Source organism: Anguilla rostrata, chromosome 3, assembly GCF_018555375.3.
Source record: "Anguilla rostrata isolate EN2019 chromosome 3, ASM1855537v3, whole genome shotgun sequence".
NCBI lineage: Eukaryota > Metazoa > Chordata > Actinopteri > Anguilliformes > Anguillidae > Anguilla > Anguilla rostrata.
The window spans coordinates 27,819,208-27,837,120 of NC_057935.1; the positions used below are offsets into that span (position 1 = coordinate 27,819,208).

At 42.4% G+C, this 17,913-nt stretch overlaps 1 protein-coding gene across 3 annotated transcripts in view; it reads left to right on the plus strand.

The window, feature by feature from the left end:
• LOC135250611 (synaptotagmin-like protein 5) overlaps positions 1-17,913 on the plus strand; it is a 43,422-nt gene that overhangs the window by 21,551 nt on the left and 3,958 nt on the right. Inside the window, exons 1-13 of one of the 3 annotated variants that reach the window (XM_064327112.1) lie at positions 268-472; positions 3,143-3,589; positions 3,853-4,065; positions 4,650-4,765; positions 7,008-7,128; positions 7,906-8,055; positions 9,194-9,317; positions 9,745-9,874; positions 10,773-10,873; positions 12,161-12,256; positions 13,247-13,312; positions 16,201-16,379; positions 17,143-17,245. In XM_064327112.1, the coding sequence (XP_064183182.1) occupies positions 3,459-3,589; positions 3,853-4,065; positions 4,650-4,765; positions 7,008-7,128; positions 7,906-8,055; positions 9,194-9,317; positions 9,745-9,874; positions 10,773-10,873; positions 12,161-12,256; positions 13,247-13,312; positions 16,201-16,379; positions 17,143-17,245 (1,530 nt within the window). In that variant the 5' untranslated portion in view covers positions 268-472; positions 3,143-3,458. Of the gene's footprint in view, positions 1-267; positions 473-3,142; positions 3,590-3,852; positions 4,066-4,649; positions 4,766-7,007; positions 7,129-7,905; positions 8,056-9,193; positions 9,318-9,744; positions 9,875-10,772; positions 10,874-12,160; positions 12,257-13,246; positions 13,313-16,200; positions 16,380-17,142; positions 17,246-17,913 lie in introns of those variants that run through there. The other 2 variants (XM_064327113.1, XM_064327114.1) reach the window with 2 other exon arrangements.

Below are 17,913 nucleotides of genomic sequence, written 5' to 3' on the forward strand. Positions count from 1 at the left end.
TTTGATTACCAAGACCAAATAGTCATATTAATAACTGTTATGTCCTTGACTGTATTAATATCTCCAGCATTAGATCTAGATGGATGAGCGTTTTTAGCGGCTAAGCTTGCCTCTACGACACAAATAGTCTCTATGGACTTTTATGATGTTCCAGCCGTCCCGTTGAACTGGTTTGGTCTGCTGCTCTTTAGTTGACTGCACATGGAGTGTACCGAAACGCTCTCTGGAGCTACGCCTGTGTTTGCACACCTTGAGTATTAAGTATTTCCCGTCACCAGTGGGCAGGACAGAACTACTGCGGATGGGAGGTCTCTGGGCTGGACACAGACACTCATTTGGGTTGTGTTCCAGTAGTCTTGTCACACGCCATCATGCGAGTCATAGAAGACAAGTGTGTTATGGCTTGAGGGATCTGTACAGGAAGTGTATCTGTGAAACAGAGCTGCAGTCAGTTCAGCGGCAAAACAGTCGGGTAAGAAAAAATGGTTAGCGTGATAGGTCCTTGGTTTTTTGTGTCTTCCCGTAGTAGGCCTAACGGTGTTTATTGACGTTGTTTTAACGGAATCTTTGTTGTTTTTTATTCATGGCTGTTCATTATTTTGTATGCTTCTTAAGAACCCAGTGAAAAGTAGAATTTTGGGTAACTGAAGCTGTCTTTAAAGTTTGTATATTTCCTCGTCAGTTAATGTGAAAATGACCTATTTTTTAAGAGTAGCTGATGGGTCAAAAATGTGGAAATAAAGAATAGATAGTACACAATCTTTAATGTTTTATAATTTCACAGTTATTGTTTGACTTCTAAGCACAATATCCATATAAGTTGTTTTTAATGTTGTTTGGCTTTTGCTTGTGACGTCAGTTTGTGTTTCTTAGGTACATACACTTTCGTTTAATTAGTAGGCTATGCGTTTCCAGCTGACACACCGCAAATCCGGCAAGGTTTAATGAGTATCATGTTTCATTCGCGTTCTTATGAGTCACTCTATAAAAACACGCCAGACTGCTCAGGACATTGACACAATTAAACATGAACCTCCTAGCTGTGTACACACATTGGTGCCTACAGTCAAGATGAGTGTTACGCCATGAAACTGTTGTTGGTAGCTGGTTTGTCCACATCTTGAAGTCTTAAAACCAAAGACAGTAACCCAACAGTGTTAAATCGCAAGACCGGAGTTAGCCAGGTCTTATAAACCATCGTGTACTGAGAGTATACTTAATGAGGAAACACTGTGATTTGCCAGTGGCCACTGGAAAACATTACAGTGCTGTACATGTGCAGTGGCCTATTTTTTCCCAGTTATTTTTTCTCAGTAGTTATTCTGGCTTTGTTCTTATCGCTTTTATCATTGTGCGTTGTGTTATTTTCACCCTGCTGGGAAACAGCTGTAAAACATCGGTACAAGAGACCCAACTATGGCGATTGTTGTTCGGTTGTTGCATACAGTAAGTAGATATACAGTAAATATAAAGTTATAAAGATAAAACTTTTATATCTTTACATAAAAATTATATCTACTTTTATATAAAGATATAAAAGTAGATATAAACCACTCTCTTGAATGTAGTACAAATAAATTAATTGACTTCTTGTTCAAGTACTTATGTTGTCTGAAGACTGATGTTATGCAAAACAACCCCGCTGTGTGCTGATTGCAATAAAATGTCATGGTTAAAGGCACTGAGTGCATAATTTACTGTAAAATGAATATCTGTCTGCACCTTTTAATTAGCGTTCATTTAGGCTATACAAAGGGATTGTACAATAAAAGAAGTGGGAGAAAAAAATAGATGAAATAATAAATATGGGAGCAGAAGATTAATGAACATGCAGAGTGGAGCTCAGAAACACTTTTAGAGACACTCTCACAGTGTGCTTAGTAACTGAATGCAGTGCTAAAGCAGAGCGTGCCCATTGGTGACCAGAATCAGTATTCTGCGCATGCTTTCACACCAGTTTTCTGCGAGGGGTTATGAATGTGGCCTGAAATATGAATGAGCAAAACAGAAATGCATTTAAAAAAGTCATTATCACTCATCAATGCAGTTGCGCCAGACACAAGAAAGGTGGTGTTGGCCTTCGTGTGGAGCAGTCCCCATCCCCGTGTGTTTGTCCTTTATCTTCTGAAGGACATCAGGTAGTTCATCCACCTTTTTCCTTCCTGCCAGGTGGCACAGGGGTTCAGTGAATAACACTGTCACCTAACAGCAAGAAGACTCCGGGTTTGAATCCCGGCTGGAAAATTGCATGTTCACTTCTCCTCGTGGGGTTCCTCTCACAGTCCAAATACATGCAGTCTCGGCTAATTGGAGACTCTAAATTACTCATACGCTGTAGGTGTGAGTGAATGGCGTGTGTGCCCTGGGATGGATTGGCAACCTGTCCAGGGTGTACTCTAGCCTCTTGCCCAATGCATGCTGGGATAGGCTCCAGCAGCCCTCTGACACTGACCAGGAATGAGCAGGTTAGATAATGGATGGATGGAGGGAGTCAGCTGCCTTACAGACTGCGCCGGTCCTTTTGTGCTTCTCTCATCACTTAAGAGTGTTGCAGTGCAAGAAAAAAAGACTTTTGGATGTACAGTCACCAACAGGAACGGAGGTTTTTACCCCAGCAGAAGGTCCTGTTTTCCGTGCAGACAGTGAGCATGTCAGCCCATTCAAATGTCATACCCTTATGAGCTGATTAACATTCATTTTTCAAACAGCAGGAAGGCTGTGGCTGGCATTTACAATGTAGTATTCAAAACACTCTTCACCGAAAATCTAATTGGTTGGGTGGATGGATCCAAGCGATTTTAGCTTTGTGTGATCTTAAAAGTCATAATTTAAAAGGATATACATTGTTATAAGCGTGCAAGAAAAATCATTTAAAAGTCATGTAATACCCCATCTCTCTTCATTAACTGTTATGGCCAGGTATGAACATTATCTTTCGATAGTAAAATTGGATTTGAATTGATAGTCTAAATTATGACTTAACATTGGCATGTTTATGTATTTGATGAATTAACTTTATTCAGTTTCTGGTGAGAGAACACATTTAAATCTGATGCACCATTTTCAGCAGCACAGTTTCCTCTTCGTGGTAGATTGTGTAGTACATTGTTGATAATTATGCAGTTTTTTTGTGTTTGTACAGAATGACTCACTGAGTGGAGACATTCCCTAAAGAACCTATGGCCTCCAGAGACAGATGACAATGTTGAGACTCACTGTGAACAGGTGGAAAACTGGTTGACCAAACAACCCGGAGTACGGTATTTCCTGCCCAAACAGTGGGCCACATAATCAGATGTGTCAAACACAGACAGCCCGACAGAGCACTGTAATGTCCTCAGAAATCTAGAGCCATGTAGGTGTAAGTCACACCTAAACAAGTCTCTGCACACAACAGCGCCCCCTGTCTTTCCCACTCTGAACTGCCTCTCTGCGACGGCTGGAGTTTGAGCAGGTGAATGAGTGGGGAAATGGCTAAAACTACAGAGGATCTCAACCTCTCCTTTCTGCTGGAACACGAGAGGGAGACGATCATGGCCGTCCTTCAAAAGGACGAGAAGCTGCGGAAACTGGAGGAGAAAAGGATAAGGTACATTTGTGGAGTTTGGGTCTGTCCATGCACATCTGTATGTATGTACATTCATGTGCATATGTCCATGCATATGCGTGTGTTAAGTATGTATGAATGTGTGTGCATGCGTGTGTCCATGCACATGATTTATGTATGTATGTGTGTGCTTGTGTGCATGTAAGCATGCATGCATATATATGTGTAGTTCTGTGTAAGTACTGTATGTGCTACACTTTTCAGTCTAAGTACAGTTCTTTCCTGCCTCCCTGGCCCCTCTGCAGGAAGCTGAAGAACGAGCTGTTGGACATGAGAAGTAAGGGTCTGCGGCGCCCCCCTGAGCCGGGAGAGCGGCAGTGCCCGCACTGCCAGAGGACCCTGGGCCTGATATTTGACCGCGGCGAGCCGTGTGACGAGTGCAGCCAGCGCGTCTGCTGCCGCTGCCGCGTCTCAGTGTCCCGCGGCCACTGGAGGTGCATCGTCTGCGCCAAGATCCTGTAAGCCCCGCCCCCCCTCTGGCTGAGCCCCCTCTCAGGCCGAGCCCCCTCAGGTCCTGCCTGTTGCCTGTGTAAAGGGTGCGCCTGCAGCATATCGTAAATATGTGAACCATCTTTAAAATACAGTCTAAATATTTTGCAGTGGTGTACTTTTTGAGGTCTGTACTGCAGTATCTGAAAGCAGAAATAATTTGTATATTTGCCCAAGAACTGCAAAATCTTCATTATGTATGTGTTTTAGTTTAACATAAATATACTATATTTTAAATTTATTTGTATCAACAATACATTGGGCTTCAAATAGCTGTGTGAACAATCATCAGAAATCATTTCCATGTATTGACATTGTTTCTGTGGTTCAAACATTGATTGCAAACAGCAGATATCTTAAAGTCATTACTGATTTAGTTCATTTAAGTTCAATTTTAACAAATTGCCGGTAATTTGTCTTATAATATATATGCATGTAGTTTTCATACATATGTTTTTTTATATATGTACTATGTATTTTTATTTAATACTGTGCACTGTCAGCATGTCCTGGTGTCTTCTGAGTCTGTCATACATGGTGCTTTTTCTGGCAGGGAGCTGAAGGTGGTCACAGGGGAGTGGTTTCTGGAAGAGCGGTCAAAGCGGTTCTCCCAGGGAAGCGTGCCCAGCAGCGACATGGTCAAGCAGATCATCCTGACCAGCCCACCAGGTGAGGGTTAAGCGATCCCAGCTACACTCGGGCTCAATGGAAGAAGTGAATGATGAATGTAGGGCAGCAGTTCAGTATAATGGTTAGGGAACTGGGCTTCTAATACAGAGGTTGCGGCTTTGAGGTCAGGCAGTCAAGATGAATGGTCCTTCTACTAGCGGACCACTGTAGTTCTGATTTGGGAAATGCTGGTGGACCAACAGCTGACACCAATAGTGGTCCAATACGTGCTTGTTTGCTGGGAAGCCTTCCTCTAGGTTTCACAACCAATGGAGAAAGACTATTTATAAACTAGAAAAGTTACAATTCCTGAAGGAATTGTGTGGGCTTGCTTCAAAATCCAACTGGCACTGTCCTCAAGCCTCAATGCATTTCAATGAGGGCGCATAGCTCAGAAGAAGCACGAAACCGTCCAGACCCACGGTGCACCTTAGCGTTACATATACAGCCGGGGATCAGCAAGTAGCGATTATGTTGCAGGGATTAGTCATATCCTAAAAGGGTCATGAGTAAAACTTAGCTATGGCATGTCCTCACCTCTGTAACGTTATTTGTTGTCCTCCGTTTGTCCATATATCTGTATCGGTGGTTGTAGCATCCATGTGTCCATACATCTGTATCGGTGGTTGTAGCTGTGTGTCCTTAGCTCCTACTCATGCGAGCAGGATAGCATCCGTACGCAGGTTGTAGCTGTGTGTCCGTAGCTCCTACTCATGCGTGCAGGATAGCATCCGTACGCAGGTTGTAGCTGTGTGTCCGTAGCTCCTACTCATGCGTGCAGGATAGCATCCGTACGCAGGTTGTAGCTGTGTGTCCGTAGCTCCTACTCATGCGTGCAGGATAGCATCCGTACGCAGGTTGTAGCTGTGTGTCTGTAGCTCCTACTCATGCGTGCAGGATAGCATCCGTACACGCTAACTAGGTTAACTAAAGTGGGCGAAACACTAACATGTTAGGGTTACGGTTAGCTAAAGTAACGTTAGGCGATAAATCTGTGCTTAAAAATCTTGTGCCGTTCGAAGTGTGTCCTACTAAACGTCCATGAGTGAGTGAGTGACCACCTGCACATGCGCCTTACTAAAGCATCCTACTAAACGTCCATGAGTGACCCTCTATGGAGTGACCACAAAAAAAGTTGAATATTTCAAAAAGTTTTGAATATTTCAAAAATCTATATACAAGCAACAATGTCTGGAACTAGCCGGTCATTTTGGTGTAAAAAGTTTGAATGTAGTGCAAAAACACTAGGACTAGTTCGAGCTAGAAAAATTGGGCAGAAAGTGCAGTTAATAAAAATTTAAAAAATATGAAAGATAGCAAGAGTGGGCTTGCCGGAAGCAAGACCACTAAATATAGACTAGCACATTCAATATGTTACTTTAAAATTATCCTGATAATACTTAAGTATTCAGTCAGTACTTAAGTAGTCAACAGTCAACCAATGTCTGGCCATTGGGTGAGCAGTACCTTTCAGCACCAAAGGGCCCTAGGGGTGTGATCATTTCTATAGTGCATCTGTAATCTATTCTCAGTCTCACTATTGTGCGAGTTAAATACACTTCAGCTCTCACCAGCTAATTACCCCCAACCCTCCACTGCAGCTATCCGCCAGAACACCCTGCTCAGTATTGCTTATTTTTCTGTAACACTCCTCTGCTTTACAGTGATTGTGCTCTTTAACTATGTATCCATAATTTTATGAAAGAAAACAAGTTCGGCCATCCTTCCCAGACAAAAAGCAGCATGCCATATTTGCTGTTTTGTATGCAGGAAATGCCGTTATTGGCTGTATTATTTGGGGGGGGGGTTGAAGAGGCAGCGAATGACTGCAGGTGATAGTTAACCAGCTGTCTCCAGGGAGAAGCTCTCTGCACTAGGAGAGAGGAGAGGATGGGGGCGGGGGAACGCCCCGTGCGGTGGAAACGGAAGCACTAACACATCGGCAGATTTTGTGTGCGTTGCCAAATTAAATTGGACCAGGGCTCAGCCCCCGGGCCTGTTCAAGGAAGAAACAGCGGAAGAAACACTGGTACAACAAGTACAGAAAACATCTGATTTATTCTCAAGCCAGTGTCTATGAGATTTGTCTTCTCTGAGAATTCAGTTTTTTATGTAGTATTAAGGATATAGTTTGACTTTTCTCATTAGGGCATACGGCAGTGAATTATGAACTCACAGTCTGGTCAGCTTTTCAGTTATTTGATTTGGGCTGATTAGATTTGCCCATCCTTGTGTTTTGCAGATGACAGAAGCACTGAACATGTCAAGCCACAGTCCAGTCCTAGACCTTGGGAGAAGTTTGACAAGCCCAAGCCAGGCAAGAGCGCCCTCCAAAATGTGCTGGCTGGGGCGCGGAAGAAAGGGTGAGACCACGTCAGGGTTCGGTGAGGGAAGCAGGCTCTTAAGAGATGCAGTTTATGTGTGGCACAGAAAGAAGGGTGCAGTCCAGAGAATTCATGCCTCAGTACTCTTGCCTTGTAGTCCTGTGAAGGATGTTTTTTCCTGATTGTATAGGTATTCAGATAATTTATTTCATGCTCACTCAGTACATTATGATATGCATTACAACCTAAAGCCCTTCCTGCCTGTGTGACAACAGGGATGACCTCTGTGGACATAGGTTTCATGGCATTATTGCGTTACCAAAAATATGTTTTTGTCAGTGAAATCATTGGGCCCCATTCACAAAATGTTCTTTAGAACATTCCTAGAAAAACCAATATGGGATTTGTGATGCATGTGCAGACCTTGTTTTTGTACATACACCAGGTGTATGAGACGATGAATGCGGACTGATCGTAAATCTTATGAGCAATCCTGTTCATATGATTAGCATAAGGAAACAGACATGAACAAATACAGATGAGAAAAAAATGATGAATGCCGAAATGTTCTTGGAAACGTTCTTACGCACACAGTTTACGATCAAATGTGATCGTACGCACGTTTCATGAATGAGGCCCATTATGTCTTCACAGATATGTGTAATTCTATACTGTTTTAATATCAAATGAAAGAAAGACTTTTATTTGTGTTGTCATTATACTATACATATTAAGGCGTATGTGTGATTGTGCCGCATTTGATAAACAAATCTCAGTGACTGATTGAGTGATTAGGGCTGTGTGGTCGTGGCGCAGGATGCGTTTGGACAAGAAGAAGGGGCCGGCTCTGAGGGGAGAGAACGGGCTGGACCAAGGGCCTGAGGGCGGAGTCGGGAGCACGGGTTCGACTCCTGAGCTGGAAGCGCGGAGCGTCTGCAGCGGCCGGTCCACGCCTCGCTCCCACAGGTGAGGCTTCATAACGTGATGAACAGTTGCGGGCTCGGTCACCCCTAAAGGGAGACCTGCTGAGAAAACTGGGATGCTGCTGGAGTGGACGGATTGTGCTGTATAATGTCCCATCCTTTGGTTGAGACGTTGAACAGAGGCACTGACCCACTGTGGCCATTCCCTACGCTGGCTGTACAGTCCCATACATTCCCTACTACGTTGATTACCCAGGTTGCCACAGTTCTCTGTTGACCTACTTGCTTTAACAACGGTAAAATAAATAAGGTGCTCCTTACCTCTACCTGCACTCAAGAAGACACCACCAACATATCATGCACACATGAGTCCCCCGGTGAGAGAGAATTACAAGGTTTATACTGTTTCAGACTATATCTGAAAATATCTCTGTGCTCACAACGTATCATTTTATGATAAAAAAGAATCACTTCAGGGAATGTCATTATGGTGCAACATCACATAACCACATCTTACTTCCCTGTCATTAGGCAGATAGTGCATATCTGATTTTAAGCACTATCATTAGAGCAGATCACAGTGTGTATGGTGTGCATTCTGAATGGCTTCATCTCATTCTGAATGCTTTACCTTCCGGCACTGAGATTATCTCTCAATAATGAGGAAGCAGTGCAAAAAGAAGAAGGGTTTTCTTGATGTACACTGGCGAAGGAGAGATGTCCATTAAAATCACTGCAGACAGACTCCAGCATCTCACAGCACCTGTTATAAACATCCCCAGGGCCATGCAGCTCTCTGCAGATTGGAGGAGGTATGATGGGTTTAGGTTGCAGGTTTTCTCAAATGGAAGGCAAGCAGGCCACAAGCCGGGTGTGTCATTCAACCCAATGCACCAGAAAATGCTTTTTGAGTTTTCCCAGAACCAAAAAAAAAAAAAACTCAAATATGTTAATTCTTTGGCAGATATTTTGCTGGTGGCCTGTAGTTTTTGTTTTATGGCTGATGTTGTGTTGTACTGGGCTGTATTATGTTTTATGGTGAGTGATTGTTTATGCTACAACCTCTTGGCCAGGGCTCCTTTGAAAAACAGATTTCTATCTCAGTTGAACCTGTATAAATGAAGAATAAAATTTAAAAAACTTGCGCCTATACAACATGGCCTCTGACCTTTCACCTACAGGGGGAGTGTGATGGCTCTGGAGGCCTCTGGGTCTCCCACAATACCCAACAACCTACGCTCTGAAACCTTTGGGAGATCCCCCACACCCAGCATCCTGAGTGCAGGCTCCAAGGCCAGCCGAAGAGTATGCCACAGTACCTTCCCTTCCCGGCGTGCTTTCCCTACCCTTCTACAAATCGCATGGCTGTGATTGCCCTTTTGTTATGCAACATAATTACGTTATTGCAGTACTGTAAGCTATTAACATTCTCCCAGCAATCTCAGTTGTATTGTACACTTCATGGTCTGTAGTGCTAGTGACCAATGTGCCTCATCAGAGATGAGTAGGACATAACAGTATAGGCCAGGAATACATGCAAAAATAGGAAAATAAAGCCCAACTGGTCTACATCATGGATTCTGCATCCATTCCCAGAATGCTGTGCCTTTCCTGTTGTATAAAATTGTGTTGCTGTTGTTGTGGTTATAAATGGAAAATGGCGGTGCTGTTAGCTTTTAGCTGACAACAGGGGGTGGTGTCTAATGTAGTATGTGCCCTCCCCTTCCTCCAGCCAGACGGTGCAGAGAGCGTGGCGAGTTTTCGCAGCAGTGAGAGTGTCCCTGAGAAGATGGCTGCTGGAAACCCCGGCACAAACTCCAGCACACCCACCATCGCTGTGTCCAAGGCCTCTTTGTCTTCGGGTATCATGTTGCACTGTGTCACAAACGACCTTCTTGCAGATTGGCACTGGAGACCATTCACCAAATATTTTCTAACCTCATCATGACTGCCTGCACTCAGTTTTATGGTAGAGGACTGTAGTCCCAGTTTTCAAAATGCTGTGTAGATGTCAAGCCACTGGTTAGCCCTTTAGGAGCTTAGAAATGTAATACATTTTTTTCACTGCCATTCCTAGGCTTCAGCGGTGCCAAATTTGCACTGTCCATTTTTTGGCCCTTTCAATACACGTGGTGCTCACATGGTCAATTGGGATAAAGGGATAAGGTCACAGTCCAGGATGAGGTTGTGACCGGTAGCTTGGTTTGAAATTATGGAAGTTGGCAGCCATAGTGTTTCTAACATTGCAGTAACGATCTTTGATACGCCCTTAAAAAATAAGCAATTCTAAACAATATTTTGATTCGAGGACATTAAAACTGAGGAGACATCTGGGCAAACTGGGCATGTACTCTGTGAGGCTTTAAGCACATGCTGGCAGGCTGGCCTGACTGGAAATTCAGTGTGTTTTTTAGAAGGGGGGACGGACACCGGTCTCACAGAGGATTGATCGGCCTGCCTCTTGACTCGCGCCCTTTTCTCCTCTCTCACCGTTTATGGAATTATGGGATTTAGCGCACAGCAGTTTGCTGTTCCCCTGGGGACAGAGTCACAATGACTCCAATTAGTGTCAACAAGCCAGCTGTCAAAATGCTTAATAATGCCATTACATATGGAGAGTTAATTACATTATGTCTCCCTGGCCTTTATCCTTTGCAAGAAATGCTGGGTCAGAGTTCAGGAAACAGTGATCATCAATAATCCCTCTAGTCTGTTGCCTGGGTGACAACAATGGCGATTTTATTTCTCTGTGTGTTTCAGATCGCAGTCGGTCAGAGATGGACCTGAGCACTGAGACTGAGGTCAACGATGACATGCTGAGCCTGAGGTCACAGTCTGTTCCAGGGGACCTGAATGACCCTGTAAGTTCACCATGCGATGGAGAGATTGTTAAAGGGAAACTACATCTTGCCCCTATTATACTTACTGAGTGCCCTGGGCTCAGTAATTTAATTGTTCTCTTCCAGGTCTGTACTCATTGAGAGGACCTATGTGACTCTGTGGGGGAGATGTTCAGTGTAATGTGCCTGACCTAAATGATGTTAACATGCTAATTCTTCTAAAAGGACAGTCTTCATTGATAACAGGGCAGTCTGTAATGTCTGCAAATAGAAAGCAAATCTGTCACATCAGGAATCTGCTGACTAAGGAATTGGCCCAAATTCAGCACTTTTTTGTTTTTCCAGAGGGATTGCATTTGAATTTGTTGTTTGTTTTTTATAAATCATCTAAAAAGAAAAAAATTCCTTTTCAACCGTCGAGAAAGAATCCAGTTAAAAAACACTCATTTCTAAGCATTCTTTCAATGGACCCAGGTTCTTTTTGGATTTACAGTCTCACTCAGTTGGCCATATAGAATGCTTGGTTCACTTGTTCACAAACAACTGAACAACTGAATTGATCTGAATGGTTGTACATACCTTACAGAAACTGAATAAACTTTACAATATATTGTACGTATGTAGACCTTTTGGAAAATATGATCATACATATATTAATCAGCAATGTATTTTCAAAAAGATATGCTGCAATATCTTAAAGCAACAACATACAACATATGCCCATATATACCATGTAACAGTCATACAGATGGTCATGAAAATCCACACCATTAAATTTCCATAACTGTGGTTTTTAACATTAATACAATTTTTCTGTTTTGTTTGACATAAATATCACAATATTGCTTCTTAAAAATAGTTGACAAGTCTTACACAGGCTATACAGAGTCAGCCTGTTTGTTTTTTTGTCCTGTGGTAATCTAAACACTCTTAAGATTCTTAAGTGAAATTGTTTAGGTGTTTGTGGGTTTACATTTTTCGGAAAAGCAAATGAGGAAATATATGTGCATTTGTACAACAAGCACTATCAGAGCGGGTATCAGTACGTCAGGAAATGTAGTCACCCCTGACAGCCCTAGTTTCAATATCTTCATTATGCCAATATATATAAATAGTGCTATATAATAATAATAATAATAATAATAATCATCATCATCATCATCATCATCAGCATATTTTATTTCGACATATTTGGTATATTCCATTTCTGTAAGGGATCATCCATTTGTGTGAATTTTGACAGTAACTCCATATCCCTTCTAAGTGCATCATATCCCCCCATGTTAAAGCAAATGGTTTGATCTTCAGGAATTCTCAGATGCTGAGAGGGATGAAGACATTGATGCTCTTATGTCCGCACACGTCCTGGCCATGGACAGAAGCATGACCAGCGCCCTGTCAATGGTAAGCTTAAAAAAGTGAACGTGAGCGATGTGTCTGTCACCGCACATAGGTGATGATGCTTGCTCATACAGAGAGGCATCATCTTCATCCTGTTTGTCTCTATTTGGTCTGTGGCCTGTGAGTCATCCACATGGTCCTTGCTGTCTGTTTCTACACTGCTCAATCAAAGGACAAGGCCTCAGACCTGTTAATGGAAATACACTATTCATGACTAAGCCACTGTTTGAATTTGGTTTTGTTCATACATAGTTTCTCTCTGAGGCAACAGTAGGCTGTGAGACTGCGTGATTACATCACTGCATTCATAGTTTTTAAATTAAGATTGGACCAAGGTTTCCAAACATTTTTGATACTGCTTTCATTATTAAAGTGGTATTATATCCAGACTGTTAAAAAAAAGACACAATTTTGTGCCAGGAGACTATTGACGATATCAGCGGCGACGCGATTAATGAAAGCGAATGCGGATGCGGCCCTCAGTTAGAGAGGGGATGAAGTCAGCTAATGAGGGCTTAAGCTGGCCAGGGTTCCTTAGGTTGCCGCTGTGCCGTTTCCATTCGACGGCAGGTTAGGCACTGTCATCTGTGAAAGACAGTGGCAGTGCTTCTCCTATGGCGCCATGGTGCTTGTTATGTCATTCCTATGAATGACATAACAAGCATGAAACAGCAGGAGGTACTCACTCATGTTCTTGTCTTTGTAAATGTCTCTATTATTATTGTGAGTCTCCTCCTCAAATATGCCTCTGCCGAAAACGCATGGTAATGGCAACCTTTTGGCTAGCATGGACCATGCCCTCTTCCTTAGTCCCTTTGGTCCCTGCACTTAGGGTTACGCATCTTTATTGGCCTCTGTTATCTCACTGTAAGTTGATCTGTCTGTGTTTTCATACTTATCTTTTCTTTTTCTTCTCCATGCTCCTTTATTTTCCTCTGGCCTCTGTCGTTTGTCTTCCTCTTCCTCCTCCTCCTCCTCCTCCTCGGCTGGCAGTCCTCCCCAGCTGGCTCAGAGAGAAAGTGGGGTTATCTCAATGTTCCCGACTCTGATGCTGAGACTGTGAGTGCTGTGTACTGCGCTTCCTCTTGTGACCTCTGACCCTGCTTTTCACTACTGCACTTTCAGAACCTGCCGGAAATTTCCATAATGGTTCTTGATGTTTATGTTGTTTGTAATGCCAAAAAATACATTCCCTTGTCTCTGAAGTAGAAAAGCAAAAGTTAATTTTTAAAAAGCACTCCTTCATTTGACCGTTTGCTGAAAATTGTATTAGATTGGACCTTTGGTTAGAACCAGGTATAAGGTGTCATGTTTAGATGACATCAGTTGTGAGCTTGTGGCTACACTGCGGGTTTGGGATCAGAAGAAGGCTGCTAATGTTGTAAAGGAGGAGGGTGTCATGCCTATGGTGAAATATCGTGGTGGATCTGATGTTATGCGGTTGTCTTGTATTTGCTGGTGCTGTGCCTCTTGATGAGGCCAGTGGAGTCATGAACTCCATCAAGGACCAAGGCATTTTAGCCAATAACCTATTACCTCACCTGAAGGTTCCAACATGGATCTTTGAGAAAGACTGTTATTCTAAGCAAACCTCAATCAATAAGTAGTTAACTGATGACAATATTTTTGTTTTTCAATGGCCATTTCAGTCTCGAAACCTGAATCCAATAAAAAATGTGGCTTGAATTGAAGCACGTTACATTACAGGCATTTAGCAGACGCTCTTATCCAGAGCGACTTACACAACTTTTACATAGCTTTTTTACATCGTATCCATTTATACAGCTGGATATATACTGAAGCAATTTCGGTTAAGTACCTTGCTCAAGGGTACAACGGCAGTGTCCTACCCGGGAATCGAACCTACGACCTTTCGGTTACAAGCCCAGTTCCTTACCCACTGAGCTACACTCCGTCACAGACTTAAGGCCCTGAAGGAAACATTCTGTGTGGAGGAATAGTCAAAGGTCCCTTCCTGAATGTTCAGCTCATGAAACAGAATGAAAGAGTGTTATGCTGTGAAGGGAGGTTACACAAACTACTGGGAATTTGGTTTCACATGTTTTTGGGGGGAATTTATTTTTGAGCAAATGTATCACTATAAAATGAGGGTGCTGACCTTTCTTCTATTAGTTTTAATTGACAGATTAGAAAAAACAAGAACTGAACATTAAATATTAATGTGAATATATCTTGGAATCCAATGTTAACTGTAGGACTGCTTCTAACCTGTTTTGAGCAGTAACACATACATATTGACAATGAAATCTTATCTGTGTTCAGTAGATAGAGACATTGAATCAATGCTGTCATTCTCCTCTTCTGACTTCCAATCCAGAAAACAGTAAATCAGCTAGGTCTATCAGCAAACATATGCCTTAGCCATGCTCAAAAATTATCATATTTTCCAATAAATAACGAAACTGATCAATAACGTTTCGCCGGGTGCAGTGTCTTTTACTGTTACCATGGAGTGAATGCATAAGGCAGCGATGATGACAAGAAACTTTCTATTGCGGTGGGCTATAAAACACTATTCCAAAAGTAAAATTAAACATATTATACATCGTTAGAAAGTTTATTCTGTCACCTTTTGGATAGATTAATTGTCAATCAAGCCAGATTATGCTACAAAGGGCGACAACACCGTAAACAGCATGTGTGGTATTACGCACAGCTATTTTGGAAGGTACCCAGGTGTCACAAATGAGTGCATATTTCATAAACGGATTGTCCAAGACAATATATTACCACTAAGTCTCAAAAGGGACATCTCTATGTGAAAAACCAATGGTAACGTTGTATATTTATTCCATATTTCATCCCAGAAATTAACAGTAGAAAGATCTGGTATAAGTTGAGAAAAATTCCTCTTTATTTCACTGTTCAGTGAGCAGCGTTTTTCACAGCTGTACTGGCATAACTTTGGCTATTGTTGGCTTTATCTTGTTGCTACGACGGAATACGGATTTTTAGGGGTGAAAGTGTTTTTATGAATGATAGACACTATTGTTCAGTGTGTCATGGGTGGGGCGTGGAGTTGCAGATGAGACTGCAGGGAGGGGGTGCTTGGTAAATGGATGACAGGTGCGAAAACAGTGGAGTTTACAAACTCCATCTTCGGCATAGTTGTCTTGAATCATCTACTAGTTAGAACACAGAATACCTAATATCTAGAACAAAGAGCTTGTGTTTTCAACTCATAGTTTGGTTGCAGGAGCACTAAATGTCTGAGTTGAGCAATTTAGGCATGCCGGCCTGCCGACCACTAGGGGGCTTGCGCGAAGGGGTTAATGACCTGATCGTGTATGATTTTGCACTACTTTCGTTTTCCTGCATAACAACAACTATAGATTATAAACATTTTACATTAAAAAGAGAGAGACATTTTTATTTCTAAAATGAGTTGCTGATTAAAGCATTCATTGCTTAATCAGATCAAGTATGTTATTATCAGTACAGCTCTGGTATAAAATAATATAATTAAAAAAATATATATTTCATATCATTTTACACTGGGGCTGTAGCAAACATAACATACAAATGCCCATTTTTTAAGCATACAATGTAGCTCATTACCTCATCTGTACCATTTTGTGAATAATTTTGGAGGTCACTGTATGCACACACACAGGTACACACACAGTGAAATCCCCCTCTGCTCTGTTCTACCCTCAGAGTAGTCTGAGCAGCATGATGCATGTGTACAGACACACACACACATACACACACACACACAGTGAAATCCCCCTCTGTTCTACCTCAGAGTATTTTGAGCAGCATGACGAGTGTGTACAGACACACACACACATACACACACACACACAGTGAAATCCCCCTCTGTTCTACCCTCAGAGTAGTCTGAGCAGCATGATGCATGTGTACAGACACACACACATACACACACACACACAGTGAAATCTCCCTCTGCTCTGTTCTACCCTCAGAATAGTCTGGGCAGCATGATGAGTGTGTACAGTGAGACGGGTGACTACGGCCATGCCACCGTCAGTGGGGAGATCCTGCTCCACATCTCCTACAGCTACAGGACTGGAGCTCTCAATGTGCTGGTGAAGGAGTGCCGGAACCTGGCCATCGGAGACGAGAGGAGGCAGCGTACCGACCCGTAAGCCCACCGCCATCGGCCCTAAATAGCCCCCACGCAAAGCAAGCTCTTTCCCCAAATGGAATTACAATTCCATTCTTGTTTTGTCATTTGTTGTAAAAGGTAACAGCCAGTAAAAGGCTGTTCTCTTAATCATTTCAGCATTTAACAACACAAACCATTTGTAAAAATAAATAATATGGGTTTATTTGTGGAATAAAGAACTATTTTGAAAGTTCAATGTACTTTCTCTTATATGGAAAATGTATTGAGTAATGTATAGGAATTTACTACAAAATATTTTCTGCTATGCTGTCATTTCAATATATCTAAACCTAACCAAAAGAGTGTACTGTTAAGCATAAATGACAAAATGTAGATCCATTTTTCAAAAAAAAATGGCTCCATATATTCAACTTATTGTTTAATGTACTGTATTACAGTATATTTTTCAATATATGAAAATGGTTTTTTCTTGCACAATGGGTGCATGATGCTAATGTACGGCAAAATGCATTCCAGAGGAGCCCCAACTTTGAGCATAGAACTGTAGCACGGATGACTTCCTGGCAAGTGAGCTGCTTGCGCAAACCTTACGTATGTTTTTAGAGTTGACAAAGGAAGGATCAGCCTTCTTCAGCAAACAGACAGAATTCACTGATTGCTGATTGAAAAATGATAGCTGTGGTCGCAGTCCTGGCCTCATTTCAGCGCAGGTGTTTGTAATCGCAGAGCCGTCTCTGTGATTTTCAATACCCTGTGTGTATTTCCTTGGCATGGCCAGCTATGTGAAGGCCTATCTCCTGCCTGACAAGTCTCGCCAGAGCAAGCGGAAGACCAGCATCAAGACCAGCACCACTAATCCTGTATTCAACGAGACCTTGAAGGTGAGCTGCAGGCAGCAGTCTAATGGATAGGGGGCTGTGTTTGCTACTCGGGGGTTGCAGGCTCATTTCCCAGGTGGGGCACTGCTGCTGTGTCCTTGAGGAAGTCAGCAGGGTTTCTTTAGTAAACTTCCAGCTGTACATTATATGGACTGTAATAAGATGGAATAAACTGTAATTTCTTCTAGATAAGAGCATCTGTCAAATGTAAGTGTGGTTGTCAGTTTGTGTTCTATTCAAATGCACCTGTTCATTTAAATCAGGACATTTAAATCAATGAATTCCCCATAAAACAGTATTTCATTAGACTTGTCAGACACTGTGCTCTTGCAACCCAAATCCCGTTCTGTGGGTATGTTCGGAAATTTTGTAGGATTTAGAATAACCTTGCTTTAAACTGCATTCACCGAACCTGTCTGCGTGCACGGGACTTGATTTGCCTGCTGTTTTGGAGGTGGTGAGGAAGTGACCGGCTTCTCTGGCGTGCCTGTTCTACATAGCCTAACGACTGCGTGTGGCTGCCTGCTCGGTCATACATTATACATTGGGTTATTACCCGTTTTTCCTCCCTTATCCTATAAATATTTATTGGCAAAGCCGAGGAAAATAGTTCTGCTTAAAGGTGCATTCAGAAGGCAGCCTGGCCTTGTGTTCTGCTGTCATTGTGACGC